This window comes from Mirounga angustirostris, unplaced genomic scaffold, assembly GCF_029215605.1.
Source record: "Mirounga angustirostris isolate CCGP_5_RB_7025 unplaced genomic scaffold, mMirAng1.0.hap1 SCAF_10, whole genome shotgun sequence".
NCBI lineage: Eukaryota > Metazoa > Chordata > Mammalia > Carnivora > Phocidae > Mirounga > Mirounga angustirostris.
In genome coordinates this window covers 49,778,538-49,794,134 of record NW_026991718.1, presented here as the reverse complement: position 1 = coordinate 49,794,134, position 15,597 = coordinate 49,778,538, and the positions used below count along the sequence as shown (strand labels likewise).

The 15,597-nt window shown below is 36.1% G+C and overlaps 2 protein-coding genes across 5 annotated transcripts in view; one reads left to right on the top strand and one right to left on the bottom strand.

The window, feature by feature from the left end:
- The window catches only part of EXOC6B (exocyst complex component 6B), a 606,547-nt gene that overhangs the window by 413,158 nt on the left and 177,792 nt on the right, over positions 1–15,597 (bottom strand). The gene's annotated exons all lie outside the window — the stretch shown is intronic.
- LOC123851181 (large ribosomal subunit protein eL39-like) lies at positions 8,409–8,621 on the top strand. Its single transcript, XM_045884784.3, has one exon. It carries the CDS (start codon positions 8,409–8,411, stop codon positions 8,562–8,564), a length of 156 nt encoding a protein of 51 aa, XP_045740740.1. The 3' UTR covers positions 8,565–8,621.

Sequence of the window (15,597 nt, the reverse complement as noted above, 5' to 3'; positions counted from 1 at the left end):
CTTACCTTATAATTACTGATTCCTGATATTTAGATGAATAAATAAAACATTTCAAAGATGGGCCATTTTAGCAATGAACTTTCGCACATCCTTCTATTAGTATCATTTCATTATGCAATGAAAAACACTGCACAGCTTCATACCAACAAGTGAATTCATTTAACACATTTAGACAGCAACAAGTATATGACATATACATTGGTTAATATTAGAAATATAAAGGGGCGCCTGAGTGGCTCAGTCGGTTAAGCGTCTGCCTTCGGCTCAGGTCATGATCCCAGGGTCCTGGGATCGAGCCCCACATCAGGCTCCCTGCTCAGTGGGGAGCCTGCTTCTCACTCTCCCTCTGCCTGCCACTCTCTCTCTCTGTCAAATAAATAAATAAAATCTTTAAAATAAAATAAAATAATAAATTAGAAATATAAAGATTAATATAACAATTAGCTCAATGATGGAGGTATGGACAGGGCACCAGGCGAGCCCACTAACGGAGGAGAGGGAAAGAAAAAATTCAGGGAAAGCTTCTAAGATGAGGTGACCCAGAACTTAACCTTTTCAGTTGTCCAGCCAAAAAAAGACCAAAACAAGCACAAGAGAAAATATGAGGAAAGGAAAAGTGGCATGGAAATGGAAAGAGAAGATTCTTGGGCTACGGTGGGACACCAAAAGTGGAAGTCAGAGAAGGAGCCCATGAAGGAATTAGAAAACTAATGCTCATACAAACCAGTTCCTGGCATAAATGACTTCAAAAACCATCCAAGTGAGAGTTGCTAGGATGAAAATAGTGACAAAAGATGGGCGGAGAAGAACAGACAGGAACCAGATAATGGACATCCCTTGGATGCAGGGATAAGAAGCCTGGACATTACTTCCAGGTGTTGGGGAACTACTGCTCTGTGTGAAGGAGAGTTCCCTTGGCTGCTGTCTTCCCAGTGACTATGTAGAGAATGGACTTAAGGGAGAAAACAATGGAAAGCTGAAAGGTTGGTTAACTGACACCCAAGATGAAGAAAGTCTGACCTGAGGCATTAGTAGTAGAGATGGATAGGAGGTGGAAGACTCAAAAAATATCAAGATACAATTACTAAAACTTGGTAAGAGCAGAGGCTCTAGAGCCAGACTGCCAAAACCTGCCAAGCTCTTCCACTTTCTAGCTGTATAATCTTGGGCAATTTAACCTCTTAGTGTCTCAAATTCTTCATTTGTAAAACAGGGATAATTAGAGTACCTACCTCAATGGTGTGCTGTTGAGAATTAAATGAGTTAACACATGTAAAGAGCTCAGAACAATGTGTGACAAAGGATGAATACTGGCAAATGGGTTGGTAGCTATGGCAGTAGTAATGGTGATGATGGCTGTAACAATGAACGCCAAAAGAGGGAGGGGCGCCTGGGTGGCTCAGTCAGTTAAGCCTCTGCCTTCAGCTTGGGTCATGATCCCAGGGTCCTGGGATCGAGCCCCGCATCGGGCTCCCTGCTTGGATGGGGAGCCTGCTTCTCCCTCTCCCTCTGTTGCTCCTCCTGCTTGTTCTCTCTCTCTGTCAAATAAATAAATAACATCTTTAAAAAAAAAAAAAGATAAATTTATTAAAAAAAAAAGAGGGAGAGATGGGGATGAATGCCTACATCCCTAATTTGTAACTAGTTAGTACAGCTACCAAAAAAGAAAGAAAAGAGAAGTTTTTGTTCAGGCTTTCAGTATGAATGAACATAAGTTTAATTTTGGATATTTTGAGCATCAGGTGTCATTCTGAGTTTCACCAAGGTGAAGTGGAATTGAAGGGAGAGTTCAGAGCAGATGAAGGTATTTGGGAGTCAACAAGAAATGGCTGGCAATTGAAGTCCTGAGAGTTTTCATGTTTCCTTAGGCAGAAAACTTAAGAATAGAAACAAAAAAATGGTCAAGGACAAAAGTTGGACATTATTACAAGTAGATCAGAGCAGGCTATAGAGTCCTCTGGGGGAGGAAGGATCATGCTATATTAAAAAAAAAAAATTGGAAATTAAATTTCCCATTTAACAGTCAAAATGTACCACACTCACTGAGATAGATAAAGCCAGTCTGCAGTGGCAACATAAGAAGGAGACACAAGCAATTCACCAAATACAAAGTTTTTAGATACTGATTATGATCAAGACAATGTGTAAGAAGCCAAAGATGAAATGAGGTACAGGAGGCTAATCATTCATTTAAAGAATTTAAAACTGGGGCGCCTGGGTGGCTCAGTCATTAAGCGTCTGCCTTCGGCTCAGGTCATGATCCCAGGGTCCTGGGATCGAGCCCCACATCAGGCTTCCTGCTCCACGGGGAGCCTGCTTCTCCCTCTCCCACTCCCCCTGCTTGTGTTCCCTCTCTCGCTGTGTCTCTCTCTAATAAATTAATAAAATCTTTAAAAAAAAAAAAAGAATTTAAAATCTCACTATAGATTAGTCAAGGCAAACAGATAAAGAAATAAGGCTCAATTAAAAATCATATGAAGATTACCAAATTAATGATCAGAGAGTAAATGCTATACTTTTTCAAATGGAGGAGAAATGCTCTATAGGCTGGAGTGACTGGGAAGCAAAACTAATAGAGTGGGGGAAAATGTAGAATCAGAAATGCTGAATTTCTGATCCTGGCTATGCTCTTGAATTTCTTTATTTTTTTTTTAAAGATTTTATTTATTTATTTGAGAGAGAGAGAGTGCACAAGAGGGGGCAGGGTCAGAGGGAGAAGCAGACTTTCCACTGAGCAGGGAGTCTGATGTGGAACCCGATCCCGGGACTCCAGGTTCATGACCAGAGCCAAAGGCAGTCGCCTAACCAACTGAGCCACCCAGGCGCCCCTTGAATTTCTTTTTAATCCTCCAATCCCAATTCTAAATCTATTAAATGTAGATAATAATACCAACAGCTACACCACATTAAGTTTCTTAGGAGAATCAAGTGAGATGATGCATATAAAAGTATTTTGCCAATGGTAAGTAATGTAAAAAAGTTAACTAATGAAAGATGAAGTAGACCACACTTCTCCCTACTCCTCCAATTAAGTAGAGCTAAAAATCCTGGACATTATATATAAAGCAAACATAAGAAGATTCAGAGAGGTGGAGAGAAGTAGAAAGACTGGTTAGGGACCTCAGAAAGCAAGGAACATCAGGTGATGAGTTCCCTGGTGAGTTGCTTGTTTTGTTTTGTTTTGTTGTTTTGTTTCTTTTTGGCTTCTTATATCCCACAGTAGGTATAAGGCTAACAACCAGATAAAGCTAAAGCAGACAAGGTCAAAGAAAAGCCCCGTCTCTCTAGCCAAAGGACTAAAGAGGCACAACTACCAGGACAGCAACCTTTTAGATAGTAATGATCCCACTCCAGCCAAACATCACAGGCAAAAAATATGAACCCCACCACTCCCCAATCAGAAAAGGCTGAATGGGGAGCCTAGATTTCCACCCTCATCAGGCAGTTAACAAGGTCCCTCAACATGGATGTCAGTGGAGGTCATATGGGGATCTTGGATTTCAACCCCCACAAAATAGTAGTGAGACCATGGTAGTATCAGAGAAGGCCCAGTGAGAAGTCAGATTCAAGAAGATGAGTCAACCCCAAGCAAGATAAACCGAAAGAAATCCATGCCAAGACACATCAGAATTAAAACCCCGAAAACTAAAGACAATGAAAAAAGTCTTCAAAGCAGCCAAAGAAAAATGATACTCACCTATAGAGAAAGAACACTTCAAACAATAGCAGATATTTCATCAGGAACTATGGAAAATCAAAGGAAATGATACAATATCTTTCAAGTGCTGAGAGAAAAGAACTGTCAACCCCAAATTTTATATCCAGCAAAATTATCCTTCAGAACTAAAGCAGAAATCAAGACATGTCTTAATTATCTTCATTAGAATGTCTTGAGACATTCTAGTAAGATGCAGGAAAACTAAGAAAATTTGTCACCCACAGACCTACCCTAGAGAATGGCTAAAAGATGCTTTCTAAATGGAAAGGAAATGATAAATGAATGAACCTTAGAACATCAGGAAGGACAAATAATAAAAAGAGGAAAAAAATGAGTAAATACAGTAGGCTTTCTTACTCCTCCTGAGGTTTCTAAATTATATTTGATGATCAAAGCAAAAGTATAATATTGTGTGACATAGATTTCAACATACACAGAGAAAATTTTTAAGACAATTATATTATTAACAGAAGAGGATAGATACATAACAAAGGTAAGATTTCTACACTTCAATTGATAAACTGTTGATACCAGTAGATCTTTACAGTGATGAAATAATTCTATATATTGACTGTGACGATGGCTACAGGAATCTAATCTAAAATAGCAACACACAAATACATTGTACCAATGTCAGTTTCCTGATTTTGATATTGTACTATAATTATGTAAAACGTGGTATCTGGGGGAAACTGGGTGAACTGTGCACAGGATTCTTTAAACTATCTTTGCAATTTTCTGTTAATTCTATAACTATTTCAAAATAAAGCTTTTAAAGAAAACTAACTGAAGATACCAAAAGCCCATACAAAGAAGGTGCCAATTGATCGGGGATTTAGATGTAGTGCTGGGTTTTAAGTACAAGCCAAAACTACAGGTCAACTGAGGTCCTGACGTGTTCACAGGACAATTTTGGTAGGAAGAGATTATCTGAGTAAAGGAACAGAGGACAATGAGATTAGAGTGATAGACTGGGATAGGCTGTGGAGAGCCTTGATGGCTGGTCTCTATAACTTGTAACTGTTCTGCAATCAATAGAAATCTTGGAAACAAGTCCAAAAAAAAGAAAGATGTCCAAACACGAACAAGTTTCACTAACAGTATGGTAAGACTTAGATTTAATAAATATCACTAAAATAACAAAATAACACTAAACATAGGAACATAACTAATGTGGCTAGAAACAAAACACCACATATTTTAGGCATGCACCAGTAAGCACTAAGACTGAGAAAAGCACAGACTCCAGACTGAGAAAATATAAGGGACACATAATGTGATAAAGCAGTGCCCCATTCAACTACAGAAGCAGTAATATCCCTGGAAAGCAGGTAGCATCAGTGGTTTCTTTTCCCTATGTCTCTTCTCCATATGTGTCCAAATAACAAGATTCTCAGAGAAGAAACCAGCAAACAAGATCAGTTTTTAAATAATAATAATAATAAATACTAGCTATTTGGAGAACACACGACATGGTAAAAGAAGTACAGGAAATCAGTTAAACATGGGTCTGAATTCTAGCTGTACCACTTACTAGGTATGTGACTTAGATTAAGTAATTTAACTTTTAATGCCTCAGTTTCTATCTTTATAAAAATGAGATGATGTCAACCTCACAAAGTTACTGTAAAAGTTAAATGAGATTGTGTAGAAAGCAGTTAAAGGAACTAAATAATTAGTGGCCTGTATTATTTTTCATCGGCATATATTATGTTCCAGTTTTTTAAAAAATCTAAAGGCCACATAAACATAAACCACATAAATTTTTTAAGGGATAAAAGAAATAAAGCAAGTGTGAAATTTCTTTGTTAAATTAGAGTGATTTTTAAATTTTTTACAAAGCCAAAAGTCAGAAGAGGTCTAAGTTAGAGATCATTAAAGCCTGCCTCATCTATCAGTCTTTAATAAATGATTATTAATATTAAAAAACAAGCATTATTCAGAGTAACCAAAGTTCTTTGGGTTGAGTTTTATGTGCTAAATTACCTTTCATTTGGGCGCCTGGGTGGCTCAGTTGGTTAAGCAACTGCCTTCGGCTCAGTTCATGATCCTGGAGTCCCGGGATCGAGTCCCACATCGGGCTCCCTGCTCAGCAGGGAGTCTGCTTCTCCCTCTGACCCTCCTCCCTCTCATGCTCTCTGTCTCTCATTCTTTCTCTTGCAAATAAATAAAATCTTAAAAAAAATTTTTTTTAAATAATAAATTACCTTTCATTTGCCCCTATACTCATAAATGGAAAATAAAAATTTTAGAAAAATCTCTAACCTTATTATCTCATATTATATGAATGGAAACAATAATAGTAATTTTCTATTTAAATATGACCTGCTTAAATATTTGGATACAGTCCAGAAAGGAGGTACAACACTACGTTTTCATATATATCCTCTTTTTTTTTTTTACTTTTTTTTTTATTCTTATGTTAATCCCCATACATTACAACATTAGTTTTAAATGAAGTGTTCCATGATTCATTGTTTGTGCATAACACCCAGTGCTCCATGCAGAATGTGCCCTCCTCAATACCCACCACCAGGCTAACCCGTCCTCTCACCCCCCTGCCCTCTAGAACCCTGTTTGTTTTTCAGAGTCCATCGTCTCTCATGGTTCGTCTACCCCTCCGATTTCCCCCGCTTCATTCTTCCCCTCCCGCTACCTTCTTCTTCTTCTTCTTCTTCTTTTTTTTTTTTCTTAACACATATATATCCTCTTTATTAGTGTTTGAATCCAAAAAAAGATAAAATTTCAATAGGAGGTAACTACAATTTTTTCTAAGTTTGCAATGCATTGACTCTCTCAAAACCCATGATTCATTTCTGGGAATAAATTTCAATAGCATATAATAAAGTAAAATTAGATAGTCTTAAGGTTTAAAAAGTGGTTTTATTTAGTCCATCTCAATTAGAGCCATCAGAAATATTTTTAAATTAAAAGCATAGTTTTATGGATATTAGAGTTAGATTAAGATTCTACTTTTTACAACACGGCAATATATACAAGATCTTTGAAAGAGCTGCCATTTGGCCCTAATATTTGGATTGGACATTATTTAAATATCCAATAGTCAAAGAATGGCTCAATAAACTGTGGCAACCATATGATTATACAATCACTTAAAAATGGTTTCAAATAAATATTTAGTTATGTGAAGAAATACTCATAGCATTATTTTAAAGATAAAGACCTACATACAAAACAATATACACATTGTATGATCCCAAATTTATATAAAATTATTATTTAAAAAAAACAAATGTGAGAGCTATCTTTGGGTTATAAAATTCCATGTGATGAAATTACATGTTACTTTCTAAATTTTCTACAATGAGCATGTATTGTCTTTACCTTAAAAAAAATGTAAGCAATCCATATTAGTACTCAAAATATTTGGAAGCCACTGACTTAAGTCCTGCCCTAGAACTCACTGAATAGAACTCCTTCTGGGTAGGGTAGAAAGAATGGTGACAAAGCATCATAGGACTCCAACTCCAGTTCAAATGCTGTCATCACAAAGTTTAGGTTTGCTATCCAACTTTTCAAAACCTCTGAATATAAGTTGTTCTGGTGTATCATTAAACCCCAACCTCCTCTCTTTAAGTGTCTGTGTACATTTCTGTAATTCAGAAACGCATTTACTTCTCATTGTGTGACTGTATATTTGCCGATCTCCAGATGGTATAACCAAATTAGATTATAAAATCTCTTAAAGTTGCTCTATTCTGGTTGACTTACAGATAAACAAGCACTTCGACAAAGAGAATAGTCCTTGAATTCCTAGAAATTAAGGAAATTAAAATTCTAATACTTTCAATGTGAAAAAAGAGGTACTCTTATGGGAACTAGAAAATATTTCATGAATTCAGGTTCACATAATTTAGGTAAATCTTTGGCAAATAAGACTATTTTGGTTTATTAAAAACAGTTATATGTTCTCTAATACCATTATTAAGTATAATAGATGCATAGAGTTTTAAATTCTACTATGTTCTTCCTCCTATACTTTACTGATCAAATAAGCTAGTGCTGCATCTACTTAATGTTTGAAATCATGAAAAATGTAAATCTGTGTCTGTCCAAATTGAAAAATTATTCTGACAAATTTTATTTCAACAGTAACTATGTCAGCTTAAAAAGACAATTTCCAACATCTTTAGGTAACTTAAAACCTTGGACTAATACTAAATTTAGTTAATTAATGGGCAGTCATTAGATACCTGGATTATTTCTAGGTAAGATGGAGTATTAAAACACTGATTATTAAACATAAACTTAAGTTTGTACACTTCTGCTTCTTACTTTAATATGCTACAAGAGAGGCTAGATATACTTGAATCTGTTGATGAATGAATTCAGTTTTGCCACTTTGAAATGTGTATGGATAAGGAAAACTATACAAAGTTTTGGGAAAAAATTTTATTTGTCATGACTAAGGTTTGATGGGCTTATTTATAGGATTTTCAAAAGAACTTTAGTAACAGATATTACATTGATACAGAACTACAATTTGGTTTTCTCTGTTAAAAATGGCAAATTTTTCTGGGATTCTTGGTCTGCTCTCAATAAGAGGTTGTAAAAGATTACTGTTTACCCTCTTGTAGTCTGCCCAAAGAGCTAAGATTCTGTACCTTAATCAAAAAACTTTCCTCTTTTTCGCCACCATCCTGCTCTGTATGGCTGGCTGTTTCTCACCATGTCTTCTCCCATGACTTTCAGAATCAATCAATTCCTGGCCAAGAAACAACAGCAGAATCATCCCATTCCCCAGTGGATTCGGATGAAAACTGGTAATAAAATCAGGTACAACTCCAAGAGGAGGCACTGGAGAAGAAGCAAGCTGGGTCTGTAAGGCGTCACACATCATGAGATGACACACCTAATTGGCACCACATATTTAATTAAGCTGCATGAAAATCATGGGTTCTATCCTATCACTCTGTAAACATCCTTCCCAACTGGCCATAGACATGTTTTATCAGGGAAATGATTTTTCTCTGTTACTATGCCTCTGCACCAGTAGGTTGGTTCAGTAATAAATGTGGGACCTTTTGGCTCTACTGCTATTGTGTTTCTGATTTGTGAAGTACTGAATTCCCCCTCCTGTCAGATCATGCATAGCACTGTCAGATAGAACTTTCTGCAGTGATAGAAATGTCCCTTGACAACCAAGTATGTAAAGTGTGGCTAGGAGGCTGCCTGGGTGGCTCAGTGCCTTAGGCTCAGGTCGTGATCTCCGGGTCTTGGGATCAGGCTCCCTGCTGAGCAGGGTGTCTGCTTGTCCCTCTGCCCCTCCCCCCACTATGCTCGCTCTTTCTCAAATAAATAAATGAAATCTTTAAAAAAAAAAAACCTTTCTATGGTTTATGTTGACTTTATTATGTCCTTGATTATTTAAGAAAACAAACATCTCTCATTACAAGAGAGGTTTCTTTAGAATCATATTCCCTCCTATTTTTGCTTTTAAAATCTTTATTGTTGCTTTGATTAAATAGATAATCAAGTATTACTTCCCTGTAACCATGAACCTTTAAGTATTCAAATCTCTTAACAACCTTTGATATTTTGCCTTCCTAAAATTGAACCCTAAATGATATCTTTTGCACATAGAACTATCTTTGAGATTTCTGTGAAGGACCCTGGAAAATCACAAAGGACTTGTTCTTTTACCTTGCTAGAAATACTTAGGTTTAGTTGATAGGTTATTATTGATGAGTTAGCAAATCAGAAGAGATGCATAGCCTTCCCTAGATTAAATCTGGAAAATGTGGTGTTTCAGAAATTGTATGCTGTATGAGAAGATCCAAGAAAACTGTAATGTCCTCGCTGTCCATGATAGGTATCCATTTATCAGAGTCTTGGTGCCACTTTGCCTGACATTAAATAGTAGTACAGTGTCATCCATCATAATTTCAGTTATTGTTTAAAGTGTTAACTTGGCCATGACTCTACTTCTTTAAGTTAAATCTTCCAGAACAGTGGTTTTCACCTAGGGATTCACATCACTTATCCATTCAATTTTATTAATATAAAGATGTTTAGGACCAACTCCAGACCTATAGAATCTCTTTACTTGATATATTTTGTGATATATTATGTCAGGATTATTGTGTGATATCTGAAGATATTTTTATCTGTAAAGACTGTGTCCATTTTTATGAATTAGAGGCAATATGCACTTTTCTTTGGAAATACAGGTAATCAATATGATTTTTTTTTAAGATTTTATTTATTTATTTGAGAGAGAGAGAAAGAGAGACAGAGAGCATGAGAGGGAGGAGGGTCAGAGGGAGAAGCAGACTCCCTGCTGAGCTGGGAGTCCGATGCGGGACTCGATCCCGGGACTCCAGGATCATGACCTGAGCCGAAGGCAGTCGCTTAACCAACTGAGCCACCCAGGCACCCCGGTAATCAATATGATTTTAGACTAAATATTTATTAAAAATTTTTAATTGACTTTTATGTTTTCCATGCCACAGAAACAACCAAATTCTAGGTACCTTGTTATCATAATAAACCCTCATTAGATATTCCACTTTTAAAGTAAGTCAAACACAGCCAATTTAAATCTTTTGTCACCTACAGATATTTTTCTGATGTTTCCCTGAAAATACCTGCAATCAGCTACAGGCTAGAATGCTTCATCTTCAACAAAGAAATCTCAGAACCCTTTGGAAAAGGACTTTGGCAGGTCCTTTTGAGTACAGGACTCTGATGTATCACTTAACAACTTTGAGGCAATACTAGTAGAATAAGTAAGGATTTCTAGAACAGTTGAAAGCAGGTGAGTTCATGAGACTGATAACCCAAGATGAAGCAGAACAAGAATTAATGAGAGAGGACTAAATGAACTGGTGAATGATTGTAATTTTTTATTGGAATACTGTTGTTTAGTTCTATTTCTGAATATATAAGGAAATGTTTTCCAGTTACACTTCTGTAGTCAATAACCAAAACTAAATGCTAACAGAGAAGTTGAACCTATATACTGTTTTCAGTCCTCAGTAGAAATGAAGAATAAGATACAAAGAGTAACTTTCTATATTTTTTCCCATTAGATCAAGATCAGAGGATCTTATTTTACTGTATTTTATTTTTAAAAGCATTTATGTAGTACCTGCCATTTGCCATTCTAAGTACTTTACTCATATTACCTTATTTAATTTTCCTATCAACACTATGAAAGAAGAAATAGACACCAAGAAGTTAGGCAGCTTCTCAAGGTCACACATACTGTGACAGAGTTGGGATTTGAAACAGACTGGCCTCAGAGTCCACACAGTATTAATCACTACACTCTTCTACCTACTAATCAATGATAACAGCCTGGTGGTCTGTCTTTCCATATCTTTTCCCATGCTCAAGAACATAACAGTTTTTATTTCATATAAAAAGAGACATAAAAAGACTTTTGATACTATGTAACATTTGTTCACTTAAAAAATTCCAAGTGAAACTAAAACAGTCTTTTCACGTTTGTCTATAATTACATAGTCAAACACATGTCCAGAGCCCTAAAGACAGCTCTGCTAGGATCACTGCTCTCAGTTATCCCTCATACAAAATTTATTGCCAGTCTCTGGAGGAGGACTGGCCCTCTTGCCTGTCCATAAGGATGGCAAGGAAACATCAGTTTCTTGTTTCCCCTATTGTCCTCATTCCAGCAACTCATGAGAAACTCTTCCATGAACACATCTGGAAGAGAACTTTTTTTCCAAAATTTGCTAGCATGTGCCAAGAAAGGCTCCAGGCCATACCAATTACCACCAAATTCCTGCACTATTCTTCAAGATCCCAAATGTCATGTGTTCTCTCAGGACTGCTGGTCTTTTACTGAATTGTGTAAATACCCAAGGATATTCCTATTCTCTTTCCATTGCTACAAGACCACCACAACAGATCCATTACAAATCTAACTTCAGGAACTTCACCTCCAATTCACATTTGGTCATTGTTTACACTACACAATGGTTTTCAATTAAATTTACTGTGTTTTTTACAAAACTATAACTTTTCCATGGTTTCAAAGAGACTAAACTTATATGTTCTGGCTATCCTTCAAAGTTTCTACTCATCTATCCCTCCCTTCTGAACTCACCCTCATTCAGAATTTAACAGTAGCTTTTCCTTTCCTTTTTCAGGACTACCGCATAAATCAAGGAATTTAAAGCGACATTTTCCCCAATCTCACAGAATGCCTCACCATATCTAGAAAAAAATAAAAATTCCAAAACACACATTTTTTTCACTTAAAGAGTAAGAAATGACAAAATATAACACTATCCTAAATTCATTCTTGTAGGCTAACTCACATTCAACAATAGAAATGAATGGCTCTTTCAGTATTCATCTGGCTGGATCCATCAAGAAGAGAACATCAAAAACTAATGACGTAATGTATGGTGATTAACATAACATAATAAAATAAAATTTAAAAAAATATTTTAAAAATTTTTAAAAAAGAGGACACTAAATGGTGATCAAAAGGAGAATAACAAGGACTCCTAATAGTATTTAAAGTTCCTCATAAAGCAATAAAAGCTAGCATAAAAGCTCTCAAATCTAAATTAAGAAAAATTTTAGATTTAGCCTCATCCAAAAAATGTTAAATTTCCCATTTTTAGGTGTCTGATGGTAGACTAGTCAATCCCTACATGGGTTACTTGACAAGAGGATTCAAACTGTGAGATTCTGTGAATTCTCTTATTTAGCTGTCTTTGACTATCCCACCAACAGTGATCTCTCCCTGTTCTGATAACCTTTACTATGCAATGCCTATAGTATTTGCTGTTTATATACCACCACTGTAGTTTCTATGTGTAATAGTTTTGTCTTCCTACTTAGACTGTAATATTAAAGACAACATCATGACTTTTTCATAATTTTTTGGCATCTAACTGGCACAATACTTTATACATACTACTAGACATCGTTATGTATGAGAAAGGGGACCATTTTCCTCCCCAATACCCTATAATCTACCTAAATGAGAGAGAAACCCTTTTTAGTTTTTATATTATTTTTATGTTATTTTTAAATATGCTTATCCACAATCTAAGGTGTACTAATCTTATGCTGTGGGCTGAAGTTTGATCCCCACTGGGCAATGATGTTAATTAAGATTATTCTGACCTATGTCATATTGGATAGATGCTAGTATTCAGAAGCAACTTTAATCTCTGTTTAATGAGTTTGACTGAGTATTCTATTGCAGAGGATGGACTAGTTGAAGATTTAAGGAGGAGAGCAGACTCAGATGAATACCTGAGTAACTTGAGTGAGGAAAGACTGCCCTCTGAGCCATTATGAAGACAGGGAATGGAAGCAGAATGCATGCACAGGCTTTTAGTAAGCAAAATGGAAAATCAGTGTCTTGTTTTTCTTTAGCTGTTCTGAAAGCTGTTCTGCATGCAAAATTGTTCCTTTCTTCATCTCTGCTTCTCAGGTTACTAGAAGTCAGGGCAAACTGCAAACCAAATTCCTTCCCTAATTGAGTCTAAGCCCCTGCAAATGTACATATTAAGAACACTCTCCCTTTCAGCAGCACTCCCCTTACTGGTGCCACATCACAGATCCCTGCCCAATTGTATCATGACTTGCCGCTCACAGAGTAGAACCTTTGTAATTTAACAAACTATGCTGTACACTCTTACACAACCAGTGTTCCATCCACAGAAACCATTCCTGAGGTTGAAAAGCTTTTTGATGGAGTTAGCTTCAGGCAGAAAATATATTTTTATATTCAAAGGAAACAATAAAATTACTCGTAAAAGCTCTTACATGAATTAATGAAAAGTGCTGGTTGTTTGTGCTTATGGTAATCAGTTGTCATACATAATGTGGCCACCTTAGAAGCAAGTGTTCTGCAGAAACCTGGCATAAGCCTATCATTTTCACAAATCTCTCTCTCTCCCTCCCTCTCCTTTTTTTTTCTCTTTTTTTTCTGCAGAGAAGATGATATAGTGTATCCCTGATGCTTTAGGTCCTTGTATTCAGAAAATTACAAGGTTGGAAAATCCATTCACAAGAAACACAAAAATGCAGTATATAGAAGGTTGAGATTCCTTTGTTTCTCCTTTCTTGTGATATTTTTATAATACATGAATTCTTGTAGATGCATTTGTTACTCTTTGCTAGTTTTCTACATGCAGGATGTAGAAACCATTTAAAGTAGATTAGCCTTAAAATGCAGTTTTAAGCAAATGTGGAATTAGCAAATTTTTATAAATATTTACTATTTTTAAAATAGTATTTTTATGGAAAATTCAATTATTTTCAAAATAATATTTACTGTACTGATGTTGTAAGATTAAATAATACATATGGAGTCACATGTAGAGTATGGAATGCTGTTCCCATCCCTCTGCTTTCTTCTTCCTGTACTCTAACCTTTCCCCAACCCCAAAGCTTCTACCCATTTGATATAATGCTACTCTTGGTGCTAAAACATTACAATTCTAACCAATTTTCCGTGTTTAACCCTTTTAAAATATAAAGCTGTATCAACGGCCCCCCAAAATTCTCTGTTTTCCAGATTAAAAAACATATTTTACTCCTTCAACTCTCGTCATCGGCAACCGTGTTTTGTTGGACAGCTACCCGATTTCCTTTCCCCTGAAGATGTTCTGCTTCACTTATAGCCTATTAAAGTGTGGCTGCAAAAGCTGAAAATAACATTCCAGGTATGTTCCAAACAAAACAGAATGGAATGATCATCTCCTTCATCCAGTACGAAACTGTTCATGCAGCCTTGGCTTTTTGAATGACCACACTGCAGTGCCTTCCTACACACACACACACACACACACACACACACACACACAGAGCTTATAAACTTTTCCCATCTTGTACTTAACAGTTATTTTAGATTTAAGAGCAGTGTACTATACTCAAGATAAAATTTTATTGGATAAAGCCAATTCATCACCCTGTAGAGACCCATCAGAATCTTGATTCATTGATCTACCCATTAGCTAGTAATCAGAAATATAATACATAGAATAAACATACAATAACATTTTTATTCAATGAAAAAGCTAACACTCAACATGGACAGCAGCAAGGGCAGCAATTGTCTCTCCTCACTGATTCATTTATCACTGTACTTTATATTCAATCAGTTATCTATTTATTCATCTTTTCACTCAATTCATCATCCTTCACTGTGTATAAACAGTCAATGATATAAACAATGTTAAAACTAAGAAATAGTTACAAGAAGTGAATTATTTTCCAATTCCTAAATGCACCATCCTCTCTAGCCTTCAGGCCTCTGCAAACTTTGTCTCTATAGACCCACCTTCCAAGCCACCTTCATCAGACTCTTTTGTCTCAGCTGATACACCACTTTTTATGGGAGGTTTTCCTGGGTTAGCTATCCCTCTCCTAGGATTCAAAACTACTCTGTACTTCCCCTATTATAACATTCACTGTACTTTATTATAATTTCTTCTTTACTTGTCTTTAATACTCACCAGACTGCCAGCCTTTCGAAGTACCATTAGTCATGGATATCATTACATCACGCCAAGCCTCAAACAGCCAATAAATGCAGAAAGAATATTATGGACAGAGCAAGAGATCTGGTTACCCACCATCCTTTTATAAGTTTCAGGGACTAATTCTATCATGCCTCACATCAGTGATTGAGGCCTAACCCTCTTGAATCATCCCTCATCCTCCAGACTCATCCCCACATGCTCTCTAGATCTCCTAAGTGAGCAATCACAAATGTGTGACCTGCCAATAATTAGAATTCATACCAAAATCCAGGTTTCCAACATCTCTTGGGGGAAAAAAATTAAGGCTGGTAATAATGGAAATAATAAAAAATACAAAAATAATCAGCTAGAACTGAATAGTAGGCCTTACTATACTCATTTATA